General features: G+C 44.6%; 1 protein-coding gene across 1 annotated transcript in view; it reads left to right on the top strand.

Moving 5' to 3' along the window:
* Positions 1-25,004, top strand: part of POLK (DNA polymerase kappa) — a 137,650-nt gene extending 112,646 nt beyond the window's left edge. The window contains exons 13-15 of the mRNA XM_088443691.1: positions 6,569-7,468; positions 20,567-20,618; positions 22,643-25,004. Coding sequence (XP_088299817.1) covers positions 6,569-7,468; positions 20,567-20,618; positions 22,643-22,727 — 1,037 coding nt within the window. The 3' untranslated portion in view covers positions 22,728-25,004. The remainder of the gene's footprint in view (positions 1-6,568; positions 7,469-20,566; positions 20,619-22,642) is intronic.
* The last annotated feature ends 279 nt before the right edge of the window (positions 25,005-25,283 follow it).

The raw sequence follows: 25,283 nt of genomic DNA, 5'->3' as shown, positions 1-25,283 counted from the left end.
ATGAAGTCCTCTAAAGCCAAAGCAGATCATGGGGTGGCTTTATTACATTTAACCTTTTCACTACCAGTTGTGTGCTAATTTTGCATTTCAGGAAGCCATGCATATTAGTGCTGAGACCGTTTCTCCTGATATGTCTTCTCATTTATTATTTTCTCTGCAAATTTTATTTGCAATGTGCTTTGCTATGATTCTTCTATTAGCTGTGTTTATGGATTTAATGCAAAGTGTAAAATAAAATACAAATTTCTTCTTCTCTCCATAGGGGACACAGGTTTTAGACAGTGGGGTATAGGCTGGAGTAGGAGTCTAGGCACCAAACAGTTAATCTTTTTCTCCCAGCACCCAAGACTCTTTCTCCCCTAACCCTATACCCTGCCCACAGCCCCAGGCAGGCCAGTTTTTAGTTGCTTTCTGCAGCCTCATCTTTTATTTTCTTTAATTTCTTTTATTTTTACTTTTATAGTGGGCAGCGCTAGGGATCCCACAGTACACCAGCGCTGCTGCTCCAACTACCTCCTGCGCCAGGGCTGCAGCACTGGCAAGTGGGTCAGCATCTTTGGCCGGGTCCTCAGCAGCACACAAGGGAGCCGCAGCCGGATAACGCAGGGGGACAGGAAATAGCGGCTCCCTGCATGGTAGCGGCTTTCACAGCCGGCGCGCAAAACCACCAGAGCAGCAGCGATGGGGCACAATTGCCCTGGTGGCTATTACCCTGGGAGTCCATATCAGAATGGGGAAGTAGGCTTTCCCCGTTAGCTCCTCCCCCACCTATTGGCATGTCCCCTCACAGAGGCTTCCTGCCACAGGGTTTTCCTTCCCCCTCTCCATTCCCACACAGAGACACTGAGTGGCCATTTTCTACAGTGCATGCTGCATGCAGTCTCAGGAGAGTAGCATTGGGCTCCTGGTCTCTCTCAATACCTCCTCCTTAGTGGTCAGATAATACAAATAGCTCTTTCCTGATGAGTGGGGCTTGCATTTGTTAGCACTTACTGCCCATTTTTACCTGCATTGAATGTTTTTGTGTGCATGTAATTGTGTTTAGGAATACTGTTTATATCTCATGTCTCCTGTTCTCTAATCTTTCTGTCGGACTTTATTCTATTCTGTCTGTCCTTTTTTTGCAGTGCATATAGCTTAGAGTGCTAATTGCTGCAGGGTCTAATAATAACTTCTTGGGTAAAGCCCCACTCATTGTGGTGCGGTCACATTCATTGCACTTCCTCTTATTGCACACAATATTTTACCAAGCTGGTGTGTGGGGCTGGATTGCTGTACCATGTCTTCCAAGAGCAAGGCACCCAAGGATGGGGGGTGCTCCTGTGTTGCGTAACTGGAGGACTTGTGCCACTGTACTTTCTCCTCAGGCTTCGGACCATGATAAGCTCTGTGTCCAGGGTTTCGCAGCAAGAGGATCAGTCAGCCACGACTTACAAACAGGAACCGTCCTGGGCTACCTCGCTCTCACAGGTAATGTTGCAATTGCTTGACAGACTGACAACTCCCGGGCCCACTCTTCCTACTAGTATCCATACAGGAGCCCAGCTGCCCCCAGTGGTACCATTTAGGGTACCTTACAGCCTGCTGCCATGGATGCAGTCGTTCTCGCAGTCAGTGCAAGGTTTAGCGCAGGTGTCTGCATCTTTCCAGCAGATGCAGGACAGGGACCGCACTTCCAGACGCAGGCCCTCCAGGTGAGATAGTTTCACTCCCTTATCTAGTTGTGATTCGCACGCTGAGATTTCCTCAATTCACGAGGACAATACTGTATGTCCAATGCTTCAGTTGCCGAGACCTCTTTTATCCTGGAGGACTCCCTTCCTCGGATAGATGCAGTGACCATGATTAAGGCTCTTAAACCTGTTCTCTGCATCAAGCCTGCTGAGCAGGCCTCTAAGGTTAGCGTCTGAAGAAGGTTTCGGCAGAATTTCTGTTTTCAGCGCAGCTAGGGGACCTTCTGGTGGAGGCATGGACTCGCCCTAATAGTGTTAAGTGCATTGGCTTCTTTTATCCACTGCCTGCTGCGGATTGGGCCAAATGGAAGTCTTCTCTGGTGGATGTTCACCTTGCTTGTCTAATCAAGAACTCTATCCTTCCTATTCCTAATATGGCATCCCTTAAGGATCCGACAGATAGGAAGTTGTAATCTTCCCTCAAGGGAATTTATTCTCATGCAGGTGCTATCACATGTCCAGCCCTAGCGTCTGCTTGGGTGGCTAAAGCCATCGCTGGTTGGGCAGACGCCCTTCAAGAGGGCCCAACTAGAGTACCAATAGGAATGAGCTATTGTCGTTAGTCGAGCACATCAGATCTTGGAGAGGCAGCAATAGACACTGGTGTCCTAACCTGCAAGATGTCAGCATCCTCGGTGTTTGCTAGGCGAGCCCTCTTGCTTCATTCCTGGCGTACTGGCTCGGACTCTAAGAAGGCCCTAGAGTATCTTCTGTATTCAGGGGACATCCTCTTTGGTCCTGATTTGGACAAGACGTGGCCACGGTGGTGGTGGCCAAGACAGCCTTCCTCCCTTCTGCGGCAGCTCCTATTCAGCAAACTTTATTTTTGATGCTTTAGTCCACAGGGAAAAGCCAGGGACCAGCATCTCTCAAGGTCACAGTGTTACTCATCCAAGGGTTCCAAGCCCTGAGCTAACAGACCTGATCTACCAGATGCCCTGCCACCAAAGCGTACTGACCAGCCTGCCGCATGAGGGGACTGGCCTCCAGCTGGGGGATTTCAGTGTGGGAGGCCGACTTCTGCTGTTCTCAGAGACCTGGATGGCGACCACATCAGACAACTGGGTGCGAGGTGTTGTTTCCCTGGGCTACGGCCTAACCTTTGGGGAGCAGCCCCCAAAACATTTTTATTTCCACAGGCTGTCCGGTGAATCCAGGCAAAACAGAAACACTGCCGGAGTCTATTCACTCCCTGCTGGCCTCCAAAGTAATTGTTCCAGTTCCCGTCTCAAAGAGGCAAGGGCTTTTTTGCCAACCTTTTCTTGGTCCAGTAAACGAACGGTTCCTTCCAGCCAATCCTCAACCTTAAGATCCTCAACAAATTGTTGTGAGCCCCCAAATTACATATGAAGTCTCTATGTTCTATCATTCCGGAGCTGGGGGATTTTATGGCCTCCTTGGACATCCAGGATGCATATTTGCATGTTCCTATCCAGCTCAGTCACCAGCGCTTCCTCATGTTTCCTGTCTGGGGGGAACATTTCAGACATTGCCATTTGGTCTTTGCATGGCTTATCGTGTCCTCACGAAAGTCATGGCAGCTCATTTACGATGCAGGGCGATCAGGTTTTTACCTCTATCTAGACGACCTTCTGATCCTCGCACAGTCTCCGAAGGTCCTCAGGGACCACATCTGTCTCAAGATAGATCTCCTACAGTCCCACAGATAGATCATCAAGTGGAAGAAATCTTCCCTGACTCCGTATACCATCTGGGGGCCTTGCTGGATTCCAAGGTTCAGTGGATCTTACTCCCACTTTGGGTCCTACTGACCAGGATTCGCAGGTTCTTAAGTCATCATCCTAGTGTCAATACATTCTTGCATGTAGATCCTGATCTCTGTGGTCTCCACATTCGACATTGTGGAGTATGCCCAGTTTCACTCCCGGTCTCTTCAGATGGAGGTTTTGTCTTGGTGGAACATGTCCCTTTGGCAGCTAAAGACACACACTATCATTTTCGGTAGGTCCAGCACTCCCTCTTATGGTGGCTACATCCGGTTCTGGCCCGTCTCGCTTTTACGGGGTGGCTCTTGAGATATCCATCCTGAGAGCTAAGGGGTTCTCTAGATTAATGGTTCATACCATGCTGAATGCCTGTAAACCTTCTGCCAGAATTTATCACCATTACTTTGCCTGGTGTCCAGCCGGGGGGTTTAACCCAAGATCATTTAGACTCTCGCGGGTCCTCTACTTTCTGCAGGCAGGTCTGGATTTGGGTCTCCTCTATGAAGGTGCAGGTTTCCGCCCTTTCTGTCCTCTTTTAGAGGCAGATTGCTCTAATGCCTGATGTATGGACTTTCCACCAGGGTGTCCTCCATGTTCAGCCTCTGTTTGTTCCTCCGGTGGCTCCATGGAACTTGTCTTTGGTGCTTTGGGCTCTTCAATTGTGTCACCCTTTGGTCTTCCTACTTGCCAAAGCGACAGCCCGGTGGGTGTCATACTTGAGCACGTTGTCTTGTCGCTCCCCATTTTTGGTCTTTCACTTGACCAGGAAATCATGGTCCCTACCTTTTAAAGTACCTGATTCTTCACCGCAGTAGGTCTCTTTAGATGTCATGAGGGCCCTCTGGATATTTGTGCACAGGACCAGGGATCTCCTCTATGAGTTTCACAAACGGGGCTGCCAGCTACACAGCAGACTTTGGCCAGATGGCTCCGTTTGACCAATTACACTGACAAACTCTGTGGCAGACCTTCTTGTCCGGCCCTGGTGACAGCTCATTCCACCAATTTGGTTGGTACTTCTTGGGCAGATTCACATGGCACCTCTGCAAAGCAGCTTTCTAAGGTGGCCACATGGTCCTCTGCCCATACGTTTATCTAATTCAATTAATTTGACACCTGTGCTTCTGCTGACGTGGCTCAGGAGCGGCCCCTCCTTTAGAAGGTATAGCTTTGGGAAGTCCCTCTGTCTAAATCCTGTGTATCCTATGGAGAGAAGAAAAGCAGATTTGTTCTTACCTATTTAAATAGTTTTCTTCAATATCCATAGGGGAAACAGGACGCCCATCCTGACGCACCTGGCTTGCGGTGTTTTTGCTCTGCTTAGGGTTCCCCTGTCAGTCTCTTGTGAGTGTGTGGACCTGTGTGTGTGCCCGTGTTCCTTCTCCTTTTTCTTGCACCTGCCCTGGGCTTGCTAACGTAACTGGCCTGCCTAGGACTGTGGGCGGGGTACAGGGGAGAAGGAACCTGGGCTGCTGGGAGAAAAAGATTAACTGCTTGGTGCCCGGACTCCTAATCCAGCCTTTAACTCACTGTCTAAAGCCTATGTCCCCTATGGATATCGAAGAAAATTATTTAACCAGGTAAGAACATAAATCTCCTATTTGTCCCACCGCCTTACTAACACACTCTTACACCTAGTTTCAAATGCTTACCATCACTCATACTATAAGAACGTTGTGTTTGTCTGTCTGTTCCAAGTTGGCGCAAAAACTACTGAACTGATTTTCATGAAAGCTGCATCAGTTTTCAGTGGAAATAACCTGCACTTTGTTTCATCTCGATCCATCAAGTTAAAGCTGAGCAATAACAGAAACCAAATATTTGGGCATCATCAATGCAAGAGATAGGCCGGTAAGGGGTGGAGAGAGAATGATTTTTGACCCTTGTTTACTTGATTAGGATAGGCTACATACAGATGCCGTGGCATGACTCTGTAGCGCAGAGCGTATTTTTGTGCACCTTTTATTCCTTCAAATGCATTTTATTCCCAGCTGCTGACACTGTAACATAGCATTTCACATGCATATATACCCGCAGTTGCACACTGAATTAATCAGCAGAAGCTGCTGTTGCTTCCTACTTGCATCATTTGCAAATAAGACACATTTAAAAGTAATAATTTGCACCAAAAGACGCTTGGCGCTATAAAGTTCCATGACGCGGCGCTCATCCATTATGTTTAATGCGACTTGTAGCGCACAGATATATTGCACATCTGCATTAATTAATTTCACTGAAGGGGCCAATAAAATTGCATCTTTCAAATATCCTCCATAAAATGGCACAGTAGTTTTTGCAGCAATTTTTCTGTCTGATGATGTGTCCTGGACTCTCTACAAATAGTGACTATGGACTTGCAATACATCTGTGGCTTCTGGAAAATGGGAGTTATCGGTATAATAAAAGCAGTAGGTTGATACATGAGGTATCCTCTGCGGCTGCTGAAAAACTTGGAGATATCAGGATAGTAAAAACACCCCTGATGAAGTAAAAATATTGGCGAAACGGATTAGTCTTTCTAAATAAGAAGTGATTTTCAGCAGAAAGCTGTTATTACTATTGATGTAAGAATAGAGTTTTAAACTTTTTTTTATAAATACATTTTAATGGTTTTACAAAGACTGAAAGGCTTAATACTATTTGCCAGGTGATCTTGGTGCGAGCTCCAACTGAGCAATAGGATCAGTTTTCATTACAAGGATAACTTATTGGGCTTGATCCAGTTAGAAACAAATTACTTGTGGCACCAGTAAATGTGGCTGTATGCCACACTTACGGTATCGCCAGATTCGCACATTTTTGTTCTCAATACCATAAGGTTGCAAGCAAAAATGTGTGAGTCAGGGGTGAGATTGGGCCACGAGGGGGGCGAATTGTATGCTGTTACAATAGCAACTCGCCTCTTCGTACCTAATTGGATCGAGCACATTGTGTTATGTAAATATTTACCATGAAGTAGTGTTCTAGCATTACATTTCTACCCTTTGTCTTTTTATGATTACAGATTACTGTCCGTCTTATTGTCTTTTACATCATAGGATACATTACTCTGCATATAATTTGTCTCTTAGTTTGTAATGGTGGTTCTTTTTATTTTAATATTTGAAGGTGTGAGAGTTTCAGGATTCCTACCTGAAGATGACAAATGGCATCAGAAAAGTATAACTAGCTTTCTGTGTTCAAGTAAGCCAACTGAAAGGATGTGTTCATCGGAAAAGCCAGACCAAGGCACCCAGGCAACGCAGACCCCAGCTCCCCAGAAAGAGAGTTTCTTCAACCAGAAGCGAGCAGCTCGGCAGATGGAGATGCTTAAAAGTTCCACAAGCCGTGAAGTCACTAGCAGAGAGCCAATCACCACACTTGTTTCATGTCAGGAGCGAGAGGTAGAGTCCCAGGTGGACAATATTTGCCAGGAACCAGATTTCACATGTCCAATTTGCATGATGAAGCAGAGCGGTTGGGATCTGGTAGGATTTAATAAGCATATTGACAGGTGTTTAAGTAAACCACCCCCTTCCCATGAAACATCAAACAAATGTAAAGACTTGCTTGTTGGAACTAGTGAAGTCTCTTTTGAAGACTTTGATAATGATGACCACAAAAACAATCTTAAAAACAAAATGGTGACAATAACACCTTGCGATGACTTGGAAGATTTTGTTATTGATAAAAACACGATAATAAGGAAACAAGACCTAAAGATGAACCGTAATATTTATAATGATGAAATAACATGTGACCATCCTTTAGAAAACATTGTCTTAGAAAGTCATGACGTAATTAAAGGTCCTGATAATAGTAAAGCCGCAGCGCCACCGAGTCCAGCAGTGTCTCTGGGAGATTCCACTCTTATCTGCCCGGTATGCAATCTGCAGCAGGATACAACAGACCTTGCAGCTTTTAACAGACATGTCGATGTTTGCCTCAACAAAGGGATTCTAGAAGAGCTCAAAGGGGATACTGTGAGCAGGGATACAAGTAACACAATCAAAAATATTCAACAAAATGGTGAGTGCTTTAACACATGCTTAATGAAGAAATCTTATTCAATATCTCATTCTCCAATTGATAAACTTATTTCTTGCATTATGGTTGTTATCTAAAGCAGGATCTTTCAATGAAATTTGCAAATAAGTTAATTAGAACTTAACAGAAGATCCCTATTGAACAAAATGTCAGGCATAATGCATTTATGAGGTTCAAAACATAGAGTTGTGGAATATTTCCATCTGACTTTTTTCTCTTTTGATTAAGGTACAGTAGCCACATCTGTCCATGTCACCAGTGACTTTTGCTGCACTTGCCTAATTATGTCACTTAATTAGATTGATACATACTGTTTTATTGTGTCAGTCATAAGGTAGTATCCCATAAGTGTAGTATGGTCATCCAGTGAAGCCTTTCTTATGTCACACATAAAATGGGGCTTATGTGTTGGTATGGCATTACTGCCGTTTCTCATAAGCTATTAGTTGTCAGTGCAGATACTGGGTTATCATACGGAACAGGAGAATGTTGTAGAGGTAAGGTGAAGGTCTGAAGTTATGACAGTTCCCAATTACTACAACACGAAACTAACACAAAGCGGCATAATTCTGAAGAAGGTACAATACAATTAGCACACAGAAAATGTGCTGCAGCCAAGTAACTGAAAATATCCATATGACCATGCACAAGCATCTTTAGGGTTTAGGAGAAATGGAACCTAAATACTAATTTTTCATGCAGCTGGTGTTTTTTCCTTGCTGGACGTAAAACACAAGAGTAAATACTGTTGCTCATACGTAGATACAATAGCACCAAGACTTACTGTAAACACTGCCAATGAGACTCAATGCTTAAACTTTAGAACTGAGCAGAAGCATAATGGCAGAAAACACTTGTGGCCCATTAACCACTCTAGTAGCGTGATACCCGGCTGGACAATGGTGAGGACATTCTGGTAAATGTTGAGTAGGATTAGCAGTCTAGTGGGCAATGCTTATTTTGGAGGAGATGCTTGGCTTGGAGCTGTGGGGAGAATCACCTGACAGAGCAATGAGAAGGAACCTTTTCCTTTGGGATCTTTTGGATTAGTACTGAGGAATGGAACACTTTTACTTCTTCTATTCTCCAAAATGAAGACCAGAAAGGGTTCCTTAAGTGGAAAGGCTGACAATTCAGAGACTTACTTGGCTGAGCTGATGGCTAAAAGAAAGGTTCTTTTCTGAAAGCTACAGCAAATCATACAACACAATTGATTCAAATGGTGGTTTCCAAGAGAGCAATGCTAAGGTGCTAAAGTGTAACTGGGTTTCTGAAAGGTCAAAGTAGCTTTGCAGCTTGAACAAACACTGTTAGCAGAGCAGCCAAGTGACAGCTAAACAGTAGATACAAGGCTGAAATGTGTTTTGCCTTTAGAATGACCAGATTAAAAATAATCCAGGGTCTGTGGGATTGTGCAATTTGAACATGGTAAAGTGTGTTGAGAATAACAAGTGAAATATATCCTAAAAACCCTAAAATACTTCACTACTGGATCCTTTGTGGGCATTGTTAAATATATTTAATACAACAGTAGAAAACTCTTGCTTTCGCTAACCATTCAATTTGTCATGCAGCACTGATGAGTGAGCTGTCACATACAGAGACAGAGCAGGACTGCAGCTGGAGTATTCGTACCTTAGAGAGCCGCACAGCCACAAGAGGGAAAGATGAAGGAATAGAGATAAGTGGAGGAGAGTTGACAAGTTGAAAGGAGGGGATACTAGAGAGTAATGAAGAAGAGGAAGATAGGAGGAACTCATTAGCGGGATTGGTGAGAAAAACAAGGAGTGCATAGTAAATAAAGGCAGTGAAAGGCATTCAAAAGTGAGGAATTAAGATGGGGGATAGAGACGAGACTTGTAAAGGGAAGCAGACAGCAAACACATATTACATCTCCAATTTTGATCATTCTGACAGTTGCACCCACCCGCACTTGGTGTGCCATAGTTTTGATACTATGACATATTGTAAACTAAACTTTTCCTAAAGTTAGTTTGATATACAAGGGCTGATTGAAAAGTAATGAGACTGCCTCTGTTTTTCTGTCCCATAGGTAGACGTGGCAACGCTATGCTGGTTATTGCGATGCTCATACATCGATGTGTCTGAACCTGCGGTTGGACTGCCGTAGTCTTCTTTGTTTGGCTATTTCCAGGTTTAACACAAGATTCAATCACACATCTCTGACGTAATCTCACAGACATGTCTTCCTTATCTGCCATGATGAAACGTACAAAGATCTTCCACTCGCTCTGACCAAACATAGAAGACTGCGCTTATCCAACCGTAGGTTCAGACACATCGATGCATGAGCTTCACAATAACCAGCATAGCGTTGCCACGTCTACCTATGGGACAGAAAAACAGAGGCAGTCTCATTGCTTTTCAATCAGCCCTTGTATAAGCCAACTGTCATGTAAAATGTTATCAAAATTGGAGATGGGTCAGGTGAGGACGATCTTCAGAATTGGTCCACTTGACATGGAATGACCCAATACAAATTATATAAGAGGGAATAGAAATAACATTAATAAGAAGGATTAGGGGTATAGCAGAATCATGGAGCTCGGTGTAAAGGCTGACAAGATGCCTGAGACAGTAGAACTGCTGATAGTGACCGGAAGAGTGAAAGGATGGGCAGCATGGTTGGCACAGAGGTTAGCCTCATTGTCTCACAGCACTGAGGTATTGGGCTCAGTTCCCACCAAGACCCTATCTGAGTGGTGTTTGTATTGTGTTCCTGTGTTTGCAAGATTTTCCTATCAAAATCCAAAAACAGGTTGGTAGTTCAGTAGATTGTAAGCTCCACTGGGTCAGGGACTGATGTGAATGGTCAATATTATTTGGAAAGTGCTACGGAACATGGGCCTGATTCATCAGTGAACGCAGATTCCCGATGTTTGGGAATCTGCGCAGGCGCCAGACCTGTTCTGCGAGTCCGCTTGCAAACTGTCAGCAGACTGTCAGTGATTGACAGTCTGCTGCCATTTGGGGATGGGAAGGGGGCAACTACAGCCTCTGTTACCCGAAACGGAGACGTGTAGCCGCCGTTGGGGGGGGACGGGAAGAGTCCAGGATCTCCATCGGGTGACGGAGATTTCCTGGCCTCTTCCTCTAAACTGCGGCGGTCGCTGCTGGACCCTATGGGTCACCGCAGCCGGCCGATGGTACACGGATTAACCGATGCTGCGTTGAACAACGCAGCTCGGTTAAGTAATGCACAGGAAGCGTGATGCCACCTGCTGTATTTCCATATCTGCAAAGGATTGAAATTGCAAAGCTGCCTGCATGCATACATCATATATCTATAGCCTGAGTGTAGCTTTGCAATTACGATCCTTACAGAATCAGGCCCTATGTGTGCAAAAAGGGAACAATAAGAAATTAAAGACAGAAGTAATCAATTACAGAGATATTTACTAGAGCCCTTCATAGATTTTGACAACACTATTGGGTTCTGGATTAGGAATTCAAAGAGTCATATTTTTTTGCAAGGACACAGAACAGCATTATCATGACAGATATCTTCACGTTATAAATACTACAGTGTACACCCGCTATAAAAATACTTGCTGACCAGTCCTGACTAGGTGAAAAGCTACCTACTACATCTCCGAACACTGCACTGTACTGGATATGTAACATCAGCTAGGGACTCTCCAATGCAGGAGCCTACACTACAGCATCATTGTGGAGGTAATGAAAGCATACTTCCCAACATTGGAGGTGTGCAGATCAGGACAGGGTGTGTGTCTAATGGAGCGGTATGGTTACCTATAAGAGGCGGTGTGGCCAAATGTCCAGGTAGGGTCTATGGCTGAAAATCAATAGGTTGACATTTATCCATCTTCAGTGACCCTCCTAACTCTCGCACGCACCATTGGTAGCTGGGTGCTGCACCCATTCACCATTGCTCTCCTACCTAAATCTTTGGCTGTTGGTAGCAAACAGTCCTGACAGGACAGAGCAATCTAATATGGACTGTCCCTTGAAATCAGGATGAGAGAAGTATAAAAGATAAAACACACTGCTAAACTTAGATTGTTGAACAATATAGAAAATTAAAGAGAGTCTATTAAACAGGCCTGTGATAGTTCAGGAAAGCAGGCTAATATGGGGTGTATATATATATATATATATATAATATATTTTAAAATATTTAACTGAAGCAAACACTGAGTAGTTGGTGCACAGACTGAGAACTGAAAATGTTTCTTTATCTGTCATATTAACACTCATATTTGCAATTGTTTGGTTTTTCGATTCATTTTATTCATATATTCCCATATACTCCGATTCTACTGTTCCACGTCATAAATGTCTTTGAAAGGTCTGTTCTGTTTCCTGCCCGGTGTGCAGGAGTCACAGCAGTAGAGGACTTTGTGCTCAGGCCCTTAGTGTCAGGGGTGGTCATTGATCTATGGCTGCACCTTCCTAGTGAGGAGCTATTGTAAGAACCAGCCGTAAACACGTACACACACACACACGTACACACGTACACACACGTACTCACACACACACGTACACACACACGTACACACACACACACACGTACACACACACACACGTACACACACGTACACACACACACACACGTACACAAACACACACGTACACACACACACGTACACACACACACACGTACACACACACACGTACACACACACACACGTACACACACACACACACACGTACACAAACACACACACACACACGTACACAAACACACACACACACGTACACACACACGTACACAAACACACACACACACGTACACACACACACGTACACAAACACACACGTACACAAACACACACGTACACAAACACACACACACACACACACGTACACACACGTCCAGATGAGAAAGCAAAAATCTGATCAGGACCTTTCTATTTTTGCAGTTAACTGGATATCTATGAAACTCTTACTGGCTGTTTTCACTGCATAGTTTTAGAATAGGCAATCAGCAGCAACACATTTATATTTTATGTGTATATTATGTATAAAGCTATACATGGCAAGCATGGAATAAAATAAAAAAAATAAAAAAATATATATTCGCAAGATCAAGTTAAGGAGTGCCGCACTGTGCATGCAGCAGCCAATCTGTATCACACAGGGCATTGGTACAAGTACCCGCAGCTAGTTTTATTTCCACAGCAAAATAAACAATATCTTAAAAAGAAATCTTAGCTTGTCCTGCTCTAACTAAAAATAAGTGTCCCTCTCTAGGGATGGGAGGACCAATTGTCCCAACTCACACAAAACAGCATTTAAATACAGCACTTACATAAAGCTATAGCAGTGTCTCTCAACAGGCCTTTCAGTCTTCTTCCCAGTGAGTGAGAAACTGCCACGTCTTTTATCAGCCTCCCACTGGTGGCCCTGCTGTCAAGGCTGCTCATTACCTGGATAATTACAACACAGAAGTTGAGAACCTGGCACATATTTACCTCTCATTAATAGCTTCCCCAGTGCTTTTGTCACTATGGGGTCTATGTACTAAGCCTTGGAAAGAGATAAAGTGAACAGAGATAAAGTCCCAACCAATCAGCTCCTAACTGCAATGTCACAGGCTGTGTTTGAAAAATGGCAGTTAGGAGCTGATTGGCTGGTACTTAATCTCCGTTCACTTTATCTCCATCCAAGGCTTAGCAAATAGACCCCCTATATATCATTTCTTTCATTTGGGACACATAATATTTACACACAGAACCTGTGTAATTATTTTATAATATATATAAATCTATATATATATTCTCTGTGGCCACATACAGTATCCAGCAAAGTAAACTATATCATAATTTCCATAGTTCTTTGGGGGGTTACAGAATGTTATTGCATGGATTTTAATAGCTTGTGAAGCTGCCCATATTTTACTTGATGCTGATACAGGTTCATCATTTGGTTTGTTTAAAAAGTCATTTCAGCAACGGTGGCCACTTAATGACTTTATTATTTAATAAATGTTATTAGTTCACTCACAATTTTGAGTGATTATTACAAGACAAAGATAATGTTTCCAGTACGTGATAGTTCTCTGTAGAAAGGCCACACTTTGTATGCTTATAATCCGAGTGGTGGGGATGCTGGTTAATGAACAGATTCTCTGATCTTTTAATGGACTCGTAAGTGCCACTTACAGTAGGGAAAAAATATTTTAGCTGTACATCTTCTACAAGACGTATAACGGATTACACATGTCTGCACTGTAACGGATTGCAGTGCGGATTAATTTATGTTCCCCAGGCAAATTTACACATGAATGACTGATATTCAGAATTGGGGAGAATATAGATGTTCCACCTTTCTGCTTAATGATTTGTTGTTTTGATCAATCCCCAAGTCCCTGTAAATGTAAATTGGGAATGCTGTGCTTTGATTAATGCTAGTTTGGTCTGTTACTTTTTATTTATGTTCTGTTGCATTTTCACACTTAGAATGTTCAGAACTATAAATTATGCAGAGGACCGTATGTGAGAAATGCAATATATCTTTTGTGTGTAATAAACATTTTCCGCAGTGAAATATCTATTTCTAACAAATATTTGTGTCTGCAAAATACTCTGTGTATTGCGTTGCAGCGTTGGTTTGTGAAGGCACAAATGGGCATTCTAGCTGAATTTGCTCATCCCTGTACATGACAAAAATTGCATTTAGATGCAAGTGTGCACTAAGCAATTACATATGTGCTTCCATTGTCTGACTTTCACTAGACAGAAGCTAATCTCTGATTGGTTGTTATGGTCTAATGGTAAATGTGCACCCAAGCTAAATGTTAGTGGATTGCATACATTATTTTGTTTTTCTGTGGGACTCTGTCTGAATTCAGTGATGCCCAGGTACCCATCACTGTCTCCATATGAAAGTTGTTAGGCACCCCACTATATGTCCCCAGCAATTAAATGTAAATTGTATTTCTTAAATAGTTTTTTTTTAACCGAGGATATCTTGAAGAGTCACTGTAGACTGTAATATATCTCTCATACTATACAGCCAACACTAAAAGATCTGATGTAACAGATAATTGTAGATAGTGATAGACCAAAAAAGCGATTTACAATTAAATACATTTTTTGTGGTTCCATTGTTGCTGCCTGGCAGGGAGACCTGATTTTAGTATTATCGTTAATACACTGTTTGACATTCCTAAAGTCAGTAGAAACAACAATTAGAATGTTCCATGTACTGCATTTAAGTAGTATAGCAGTGCAGCATCTTCTGTCTGCCGCCAGCCATGGTACCGGCCCGTCCTAGTTAGCCAGTGTATGAGTGCGGTCAGCACTGGACATTTACACAGGACCGACGCTAGGCTTCCCAGCGCCGGTCCTGTGCTGCACAGCTGAGCCCCTTCCCTCCCCTGAACGCTTGCCCAATAGCGCCAGGAAGAGGGTGGCAGGTGGGCTCACGCTGTGCATTCTAACACACACAACTTATACTGGGGGCACTAATGGAGGGGACCTATACGGGGGGCACTTATACTGGGGGCCTATACTGCTGGCACTAATGGAGGGGACCTATACTGGGGGCACTAATGGAGGGGACCTATACTGGGGGCACTAATGGAGGGGATCTCTACTGGGGACACTAATGGGGGGGAACCTCTACTGGGGGGACTACTACTGGGGGGCACCACTGGGGGGGGACCACTACTGGGGGGGGGCACTACTGGGGACTCTCCTTTGGGGACCACTACTGGGGGCACTGCATAGGGGGGGCACTGCATAGGGGGGGATTGCTACTGTGAGCACTATATAAGTGGCAATGCCTAGGGGGACCACTACTGGGGGCACTGCATAGGGGGGACCACTACTGGGGGCACTGCATAGGGGGGACCACTACTGGGGGCACTGCATAGGGGGGGCTACTACTGGGGGGCACTGCATAGGGGGGGACTGCTACTGGGAGCACTATATAAGGGGCACTGCATAGGGGGACCACTACTGGGGCACTGCATAGGGGGGTCTACTACTGGGGGCACTATATAAGGGGTTTACTACTGGAGGCACAAGGACACTGCACTGGGGGCACTGAATAGGGAGGACCACTACAGGGGGGACCACTACTAGGGGCCTGCATAAGGGGGACCACTACTGGGGTCACTGTATAAGGGGCCCTACTGGGGGCACTGCATAGGGCGGACCACTACTGGGGGTACTGTACAGGGGGCACTACTGGGGGCCTGCATAAGAGGGACCACTACTGGGGACATTGCATACTGGGGGTACTGTATAAGGGGCACTACTGGGGGCACTGCATAGGGCGGACCACTACATGGGACACTGCATAAGGGGGACCACTACTGGGGGTACTGTACAAGGGGCACTACTGGGGGCCTGCATAAGAGGGACCACTACTGGGGACATTGCATACTGGGGGTACTGTATAAGGGGCACTACTGGGGGCACTGCATAGGGCGGACCACTACATGGGACACTGCATAAGGGGCACCACTACTGGGGGTACTGTACAAGGGGCACTACTGGGGGCCTGCATAAGAGGGACCACTACTGGGGACATTGCATACTGGGGGTACTGTATAAGGGGCACTGCATAGGGCGGACCACTACATGGGGCACTGCATAAGGGGGACCACTACTGGGGGTACTGTACAAGGGGCACTACTGGGGGCCTGCATAAGAGGGACCACTACTGGGGACATTGCAAACTGGCGGTACTGTACAAGGGGCACTACTGGGGGCCTGCATAAGAGGGACCACTACTGGAGACATTGCATACTGGGGGTACTGTATAAGGGGCACTACTGGGGGCCTGCATAAGAGGGACCACTACTGGGGGCACTGCATAGGGGGGACTGTATAAGGGGCACTACTGGGGTTAAGGTGCATATGGAATGGAAAGAATGACGAGAAAGGGGTATGTGAGTCATGTTGAGACGCCCCATTTGTAAGTGGCCACGCCGCTTTTGACCACGACCATTTTTCGGCGTGCGCACATAGGGGGGCTCCATTTTTACATTTGCCCTGGGCTCCAAATACCCTAGTTACGCCACTGCTTTAGGGTGTTGTTTTACTACAGATATAAGGTTAATGGCAGCTTTACCACAAATAAAGTTATGGGTGTCTTGTGAAACTGAAGGACATTTTTGCCAATATCCCTATAGACAATGAACTCCATTAGGAGAAGACAATAAAAAAAAAAAAAAAAAAAAGGTAAACCCCATTGAATTCATTCCTAGGTTGTACAGGTCACATTAGATCACAAAAAAGATCAGGTTGTGACTACTGTGGAGACTCTCCCAAACATACTGAGAACCTAAAGCTGTCTTATCCAAACTGTGGCTGCTTGTGGAACTACAAAACCCAGCATGACCGGTTATGGCACTGGCTGGTATGGCATGCTAGGACTTGTTGTTGCATATTAGCTGGAGTCATACCTCTGACCTAAATTGCAAATGTACAAACAGTGTCGGACTGGGGCATTAAGGTCCCACCAGGGAAATGCAGAGGCAGGGGCCCGCTGAAGGGGTGTGACCAACTATTGGGTAGGTGTGGTCTTTTACGGGAGGCGCGTGAACATCCCACAATGGAAACAGCATAATAGTACAGCCGAGGAAGCTGACAGAGGGACAGCCATGGGAGGTGGCAGAGAGACAGCCATGGAGGGTGGCAGGGGGACAGCCATGGAAGGTGGCAGAGGGACAGCTCTGGAGGGGACAGTCATGGAAGGTGGCAGTGGGACAGCCGTGGAAGGTGGCAGAGGGACAGCCGTGGAAGGTGGCATCGGGACAGCCATGGAAAGTGGCAGAGCGACAGCCGTGGAAGGTGGAGGGGAACAGCCATGGAAGGTGCAGTAGCAGAGGGACACTATGGAAGGTGGCAGAGAGACAGTCGTGGAAGGTGGTTGAAGGACAGTCATGGAAGGTCAAGGGAGCAGCCGAGAAAGGGGGACAGCCAGGGAAGCGGGGCAAAAGGACAGCCAGGCAGAAGGGCAGAGGGACAGCTTGGGAAGACAGGCAAAGGGAGAGCTAGGGAAGGGGTAAAAGCACCTCTGGAAAGGGGAGCCTTGTACATGTGGTAGGGATTATAGATTGTAAAATCCACTGGGGCAGGGACTGACGTGAAAGGCCAAATATTCTCTGTAAAACGATGCGGAATATGTGTGCGCTATATAAATAATACATAGTATCGCTGGCACATAGACTGGTTGCAATACCCTCTGCACAACATAATATAACACCCATTGGTCCACTTGTATTTATAACTAATACATCTGTAAAATAGGAATCGGTATGAAATACCGCAGGCCGATGGTTCGATTCTCAGCAGCGGCCGCCTGACAGATGGACAGATCCCGGCAGCCCGACAGCGCTGGAAATCCCGATCATCCTCAGGTAAGTATATACTAACCTAACCCCCCCCTAATCTTAACCCTCCTTAGGGGTGCCTAACCCTAACCTCCCCCCCAAGTGCCTAACCATAATCCCCCCTGTAAGTGGTTAACCCTAACCCCCCCCCCTCCCCGCTGCCTAAACCTAAGTCCCCACCGGGAGCCCTAAACCTAACCCTCCCCCCCGCGGCTGTCCGCTCGCGGCGCCCAGCATCCCTTCGATCGGGATGCCTGGTGCCTGTCTCCCGGCGTCGGAAAAATGACAGGCATCTAGATATAGACGCCTGTTATTTAACCCACGCCGGGATAAAGCAGTCGGGATCACGTCAGCCGGTTTCCCGATTGCATCCCGTAAAATAAGTTTGCATAATCAATTTTGTTGGTGGGAGCCCCCACAACCTAGTTGCCCCAGGGCCCACCACAAGCCCTAATTTGGTCCTGTCTATGCTTGCTGACACAAACTATTACATTTCTGTTTTGTTAATCGTTTTTATTTTATTTTGGGGAGACAGACTGACGGTGTATGTCAGCAAGCATAGACAGAGGGCTTGATTCAGACCCGCTCGCTAGATGCGTACGCTCGCACCCAGCGTATGCAAATCTGGCCAACCCACGGCAAGGCATTAGCACGCCCACTAAGCCTTGGCGTGCGATTGCTTTGTGTATGCAGACGCCCACTAGCCTGTCTTAAGATGCCCACTTGCACAAGTCATCTCCGGGAAGTATATGCAATCATTGGTACATCGGGTACCATCGGATGCAATCGCAGCGCTTGAGGCAGACCATACACTACCGCAAGCACTGCGAGCACTTCAGTTTCAAAACCAGCCAGGTGACGTGTACTATGATGCTGTCTTATAATTATGCACACCTCTGAAACGCAGCTGACATGCTCAGACACGCCTGCGTTCGCACCTCTACTCCCCCGTTTTTAATGGCCAGCCCGTTACCACCTACAAACGGCTTCTCCTGTCACTCACTCTGCTGGGCAGTCTATTCGCACCGAGCGAACGTTTCCCGATCTCTCGCACTGGTTCGCGTACGCGCACTGCGATGCATGCGCAGAATATGAAAATCATCCAACTATGAGCTAACGCATCCTAGCGAGCGGCACTGAATCAGGTCCAGAGTGTGATCTGATGCTGCCTGTATGTTACACTGGTTGTTTGTATTTTCATACCCAGCCAAGTAAATATAACATCAAACATTTCCTCCTGTCCACTAATTCCAATAATTATTACCAACCTTATTGGCTTAAGAGGCCTTGCAGTCTGCTGGGAGTGACTGTGGATAAATTCTTTCTCTGTGTCTGGGCTCCTCTCCCTGCTGATGTCATCGCTGGACTCAGTGTGTGCAGTGCTGTCAATCACAGATATGTTCAGCCCGCCCCCCCTGATGTCATCACCGCTGGCTTCAGTGTAGGTAACTTAGCTGAGCAACTAGTGTTCAGCAAGCTGCCCGCCCGCTCCCGTCCCCCCTCTCCTCCCGCCGACGCATCCAGGACAGTCCCAGCGGAGCTTAGGAGGGCGAAGAAGCTTGTGATAAGCTCCTCCCCCGTGACGTCACCACTGATTCCGGATGAAGGAATCAGTGGTGTTAGAAGCCCCGCTGCCTGCCGCACACCCGCCAATCACCTTCCACTCAATAGCATATGACGCCGGTTAAAGGGGCTAAGCCACGCCCTCCTTCAATAGTGGGCGTGGCTATAAATTACCGGGGAATACCCCGAATCCCCGGCAGCCCAGTCCAAGCCTGTGTACAAAGGACACCAACCAGCCTAACAAAGCTACAAAGTAAATACATTTTATATCAGTTTTATGAAAAAATTGTTTTCCTGCTCTACACAGTGTACAGTAATAAAAGTAAATTATTTACCAATGCAACACTGAGAACAGGCTAGACATGTTCATGCAACAGAGACCTATCTGGCTATAGTAATAGGTACCAATGTGCACAATCACTACAACAATGGATTCAGTATATAATATATAGCTATGTATTTGTCTAATATCTGCAAATATGTATGTCCAGATCTATGTCCATGCACATTTGTTAGTCAACTGTTTACAAGTTGTGGCTGTCTATTGTCATTGATATCTTTAACGAGAATATGGAAATACCCTCTCCCCAGCTGTTTTTTGGAGATGTAGTTAAGATGCCGGTGGTTGTGATGCTGGCGGTTGAAATCCCGGCACCGGAATCCTGACCCGCGGGCAGAATACTGGTGCCGGAATCCCGATATCACTTGAGATATGAGATGCTGGCGCCGGAATCCTGTCAGCCGGCGTCATAAATATAAGTATAGCGGGGTGGGTTAGGTTTACTCTGCGGGGGCTTAGGTTTAGGCAGCATCGGAGGGTTAGGGTTAGACTACGGGGGGGAGAAGGGTTAGGGTTAGGCTGCAGGCAGGAGAGGATAGGTTTAGGCACTGCTGGGGGGGTATTTAGGCTTAGGCACCAAGGGGAGGAACTGAGTTTAGCCACTAACAGGGAGGGTTAGGCTGAGGGGGGGAGGGTTAGGGTTCGGATGCAGGAAGGAAGGGTTAGAGGGTGAAGGGGGGAGGGTTAGTATACTTGCGGAGCCCCTGTCAGGATTCTGAGCATTGGGATGCCGCTGTCTGTCTTTTGACCGCCGTCATCCCGACTGCCGGTCTCACGTATGTATTCCGTTTTTTGGTTACTAATTAGATTAACAATAGATATATTATCTTCCTTTTATATCCAACAGGGAGCACAGGAAGAAAAAATGCAAGCAGCAAATCCACATCCCGAACCAAAAGGTAGGATTAACCTTCTTAATCTGCTGAAAGATTATATACTGTCTTATTTGCATTTTGCACCCTGTAGCAGAAATAGTTTTCTACTTGGAACTCGCAGGAGCTTATTTGATAGCTTGGTCCAATGTCCACATATGTAGTGTAAAACCGCAAACACATCAGATGTTACTATTTTGGTAAGTTGGTGCAATGGCCACAAATGTGGTGTAACACCTGCAACCAATCAGACGTTAACATTCATTTCAAACTACGGCATTTTGTTGTTATTACATAAGCTCTTTTGTGTGGAAGTTGACGAAAATTTTGGATGCCTTTAAGATAAAAAGTGATTTGGTTAGTTATTGGCCCTGGTGCATTGTTGCTGGCTCTTAAATACAAGTTAGATGAAGTATACACCTTTAAAATAAGAGAGCACAGTCACTATTCAGAGTTACGCGCAAGTCTGCTTTGCCATTTGTAGCCACTGCGATGTGTCGGAGCCTGCATACGCAGCTTTGTGCCACAACTGGCATTTCACAGTCACGCGCATCTCGGCAGCTTCTCCCCTTGCAGCTTAGTGGCTGTATTTGGGTGTACACATGTAGAATAAGTGTGCCATGACTTGTGAGCTGTTCAGAGTTGTGTGTGTGCAGAGATCTGTCTGATTTCAGACCCAACTTTTGCACCAAGGATAGAGCTGGGGCACGTCCGCACTGATGGAGATGGCGGCTACTTCTTTAAGCAAAAGGATGGGAGTGGTTTAGTTCAGACAGATATTCACGTTCATTTCCGAGCATGCACCTGTGTGTGTAAGAACTAAGCCTTACTGACCCCAGTCCAATCCCAACTTAAACCATTAATAACAATAAGGTGTCACACATCTTTCCAAAGCATATCTCTTCAGTGAAGGTTTGCTTATAAACCAATATGATGCTGGGAGTCTTACCCAGGACTCGTTAGCCTTAGCCATGCATATAAGTGTGCCTGTCATCATTTATCAAATCAATCTCATTTTACAGTTACAAATAATTTATAGTCACTAAGTATCTCAAGTAATGGAGAAAGCCTCTGGCTATTATATAGACTGTGAACGCCTCTGTATCTGGATACCCATGTAATTGATAGGTTATACGTTACCCTATATACAACATATAAATGGCATACTTTTGTTTGCCATGTTCAGCACCTTCGTCAGGATTCACTAGGAGAGAGGCCATAATGAAGGGTCTTGTAATATTTCCACATGGTGTGCAGTATTATGCAAGTAAGAGGTATATTGTACCTATTTCATGCACATTTCATTTTCACTAATACATCTTCATCTAAGTACGCACCTCCCAACTGCCACATTATAAGGGTGGCAGTCACAATTTGTGGGCTCTGTACCACCCCCTGCCTGTGGCCATCTTTTCCAGTGGTTTGGAAAGTTGGAGGCCTAGCAGAACAGCAGGGATCTGGTTCCACACACTTCTGTTACTGGTGGATGTGGCAATGAATGAATGTTTGGCTGGTCCTTTTCCCTCTCCAATCCAAATGCTTCAAAACCAGAAGCGTGGTCATGCCCCCCCCCCACCCCCTCCTGCTTTGTGTATACCCCCCCCCCCCCCCCCCCCATAATGCTGTGGTCTCACCTCCTGTTTTGAAGCTCCAGTACTGGGAGGTTTATGATTCTATATTGCTGCTCAATTAAATAAAAATTAAAAATCCTTCAGCCTTCCGCTGCCGTGCAAGAGTCCATTGTCTTTGCTGCTTAGAAGAGCACATGTTTGTTGAGGGGAAGGCACAACACCCTGAGAAGTTAGAAGGGTCGGTATATTCACTTGGTTTAGTTTTAAGTTTGAGGGCCTAGCTGTATTAATGAATCAACTGGAAGGTTACCCAAACCTTTACACATATCATGTTAAGTTTTTTGTATTTGTTAAATGCATTAATTTTCAGTCAGTCAAACCATGAAATGTGTCAGAACTCAGGTTGACTCAGGTTTTATATAAGTAGTTCAGCCATTTTGAATGTGTAAATAATGTGTGTGTGTTTTTTTTTCTTTATAGGCCAGGAACAACACAACAGAAACCAGCTTCTAAGAAAGCCAAGACAAACCCATCTTCTAACACCATTGACAAATTTTTTAAATAGTCCAAGTTTTTACAGGTATAGGTATGGCTGGAATCTCAGAGCTTACGTCGGAAATGGAGCCATTGCTTTTTTTTTTTTTCTTTGTTTTCTCCTGAAATGTTTTTTGCATTATACAAAATATTTATTTAAATTTCATTTATTGGTGCAAAATTTTCAGAAGTGATTGATCAGATGATGATGAATTTTTACCTCAGTGTTGGTCGAGTTTCTTATCGAAGATATAGACATAGGGATCATTGTGTGCACCGTATTGGTATCTATAGCTGATATATGCTGGTATAGACAATAATGCTTTTTAAGTCCGTTCCGCCTCCATGGGGGAGGTGGGTGAAAAAAAAATAGGGCACCTATTTGCAGAAACCTTAATTATTACACCCAGAATTCAAAATGGATGAAGATATTTTTTGGTTTAGAAACATTCCTGTCAATTCGCACCTTGAAAAACGTAGCACTAGACTATTTTGTCTAACTATGCACTTGGTCTATAGTAATAATACTTCTGTATTTTTGTTATTCTTTTCTTATCTATGTCAGTTTGAACGTGGTACCGTCATTTTAATAATATTTATTTACTAATTTAAAGCGATAGGACAAGTTAGGTTTTGCACAGAACTTTTTATTATAATACGTGTGACAGTACCAGTGGGTGATTTACATAAGAAGTTCTCTTTATGGTGAATGAAGAATATTTTTGAAATGGGTTAGTGTGGAACCGCCAGGGCAAACAGGGACAGTAATATAATACTTATATTTATAAATATTTATTTTAATTATCGGTGAAAGAGGCTATTTATTTGTACTCGTTAGAGTAAAATATGAGAACTCCTCACAAAAGTAACTGAGTCAACACCCTCAGTTTATCATAAGAAAAGCTTTGAATACATGTAGATTTTAAATTGTGCGAAATTATGAAAACATAAGTAGGTATATTAGAATATTACAATATGCTCTGTAATATCAGAGGAATTTGTATTTATGCTATACATTAGATTATCCTAAACTGCTTATTTCCACATTTAATGGATCTGATTCATGCCCTTTTCTAGAGAACATTGGTTTTCTATATCCAGCTCCGGTTCCGGACGGATGAGAGCACATGTCTGTCCTGTACCATAAATGCCCATTTGGCAATATGAATGAAGGGCATGTTCAGATTAGCAGAATATCTACAGAGAATACACATGTAAAATGCTATTGGTCCTCAGCAGGCAAAGCCTGATTGATCCCAATGCCTAAATGTATATGCTGCTACTGTGTCCTCCTATATGTTTATGCTGTTAGTGTGTCCTATATGTTTATGCTGTTACTGTGTCCTATATGTTTATGCTGTTAGTGTGCCCTATATGTTTATGCTGTTAGTGTGTCCTATATGTTTATGCTGTTAGTGTGCCCTATATGTTTATGCTGTTACTGTGTCCTATATGTTTATGCTATTATTGTATCCTAAATGTTTATGCTGTTAGCGTAGCGCTTATTAAAAGTGTGGCACTAATAAAAGCTCTGCTCAATAGGACAGTACTTGTTGCATTTTGGTCAGTACCGCGCTTTTAGTAGGTGCTACGTGAACAGCGTACACAGAGCCTGATTCAGATTTGGGAATAGAGTAAGAAAGAGCAAGTAGCGTTGCACCTTGGTAAAGCTATGCTGCACTGCAGGTGGGGCAGATTTAAAATATTCGGAGAGCTTTACATTTTGGAGGTGGGTGTCCAAACTGAAATTGAAATTGCAGTGTAAAAATAAAGCTGTCCAGCATTTGTGGGCTACATGCAAAAGCAGCCAGTATTTACCCTGCATGTGCAACATGGTTTGTCCAGGTGCACAGTTACTCGCTCTTTCTTACTCTATTCCCAACTCTGAATCAGGCCCACAGTTACGTATAGAGACCATTGATTTCTAGTCTGTCTTTATACTCTGCAGAACGCAAACTCTTAATAGACATTGATATTAATGATTCCTTGCCTGGTGCCAATTAATTGCACGTTACATGTGTATACATTTTTAGCAGAGTGTTACCTGTTGTTGGTGTATTAATAATGCTTAAATACTGCTGTTCTGAGAGAGCCCTGAAATAAGGTTTCTTAATAAGAGTTTTATATGTGATCCTGTCCACATAAACCCATCGGTAATCTGAGGCAGGTTTGGCAAATGAGTGTCACATGGTATGCTGAAGTAACCAATCAACACCATCCGCTGTATATTATTTATCTGTGGTAAGAATTTCTAAAGGCTGTACAATTATTTATTGTTATGTATTAATAATTACTCAAAATAAAGCAAGACATGTTTCCTTTAAATAATACATGTCTTAATAGGATGTTATCATTTTAAATAAAAAAAATTGCACAATACACATCTTTTTAGACTTTTTTATTTGCTTATTAAAGACTGAAGAAAGTGTTGGTGTAATAGCTTGGATACACATCCGTCCAAGGGGGAGATGTATCAAGCCTTGGAGAAAGATAGAGCGGAGAGAGATAAAGTACCAACCAGCCTGTAAAATGACAAAAGCTGATTGCTTGGTACTTTATCTCTCTCCATGGCTTGATACATCGAGCA

Source organism: Taudactylus pleione, unplaced genomic scaffold (assembly GCF_031769625.1).
Source record: "Taudactylus pleione unplaced genomic scaffold, aTauple2 ptg000333l, whole genome shotgun sequence".
NCBI classification, from domain to species: domain Eukaryota; kingdom Metazoa; phylum Chordata; class Amphibia; order Anura; family Myobatrachidae; genus Taudactylus; species Taudactylus pleione.
This window is presented reverse-complemented; position numbering and strand designations above follow the sequence as displayed.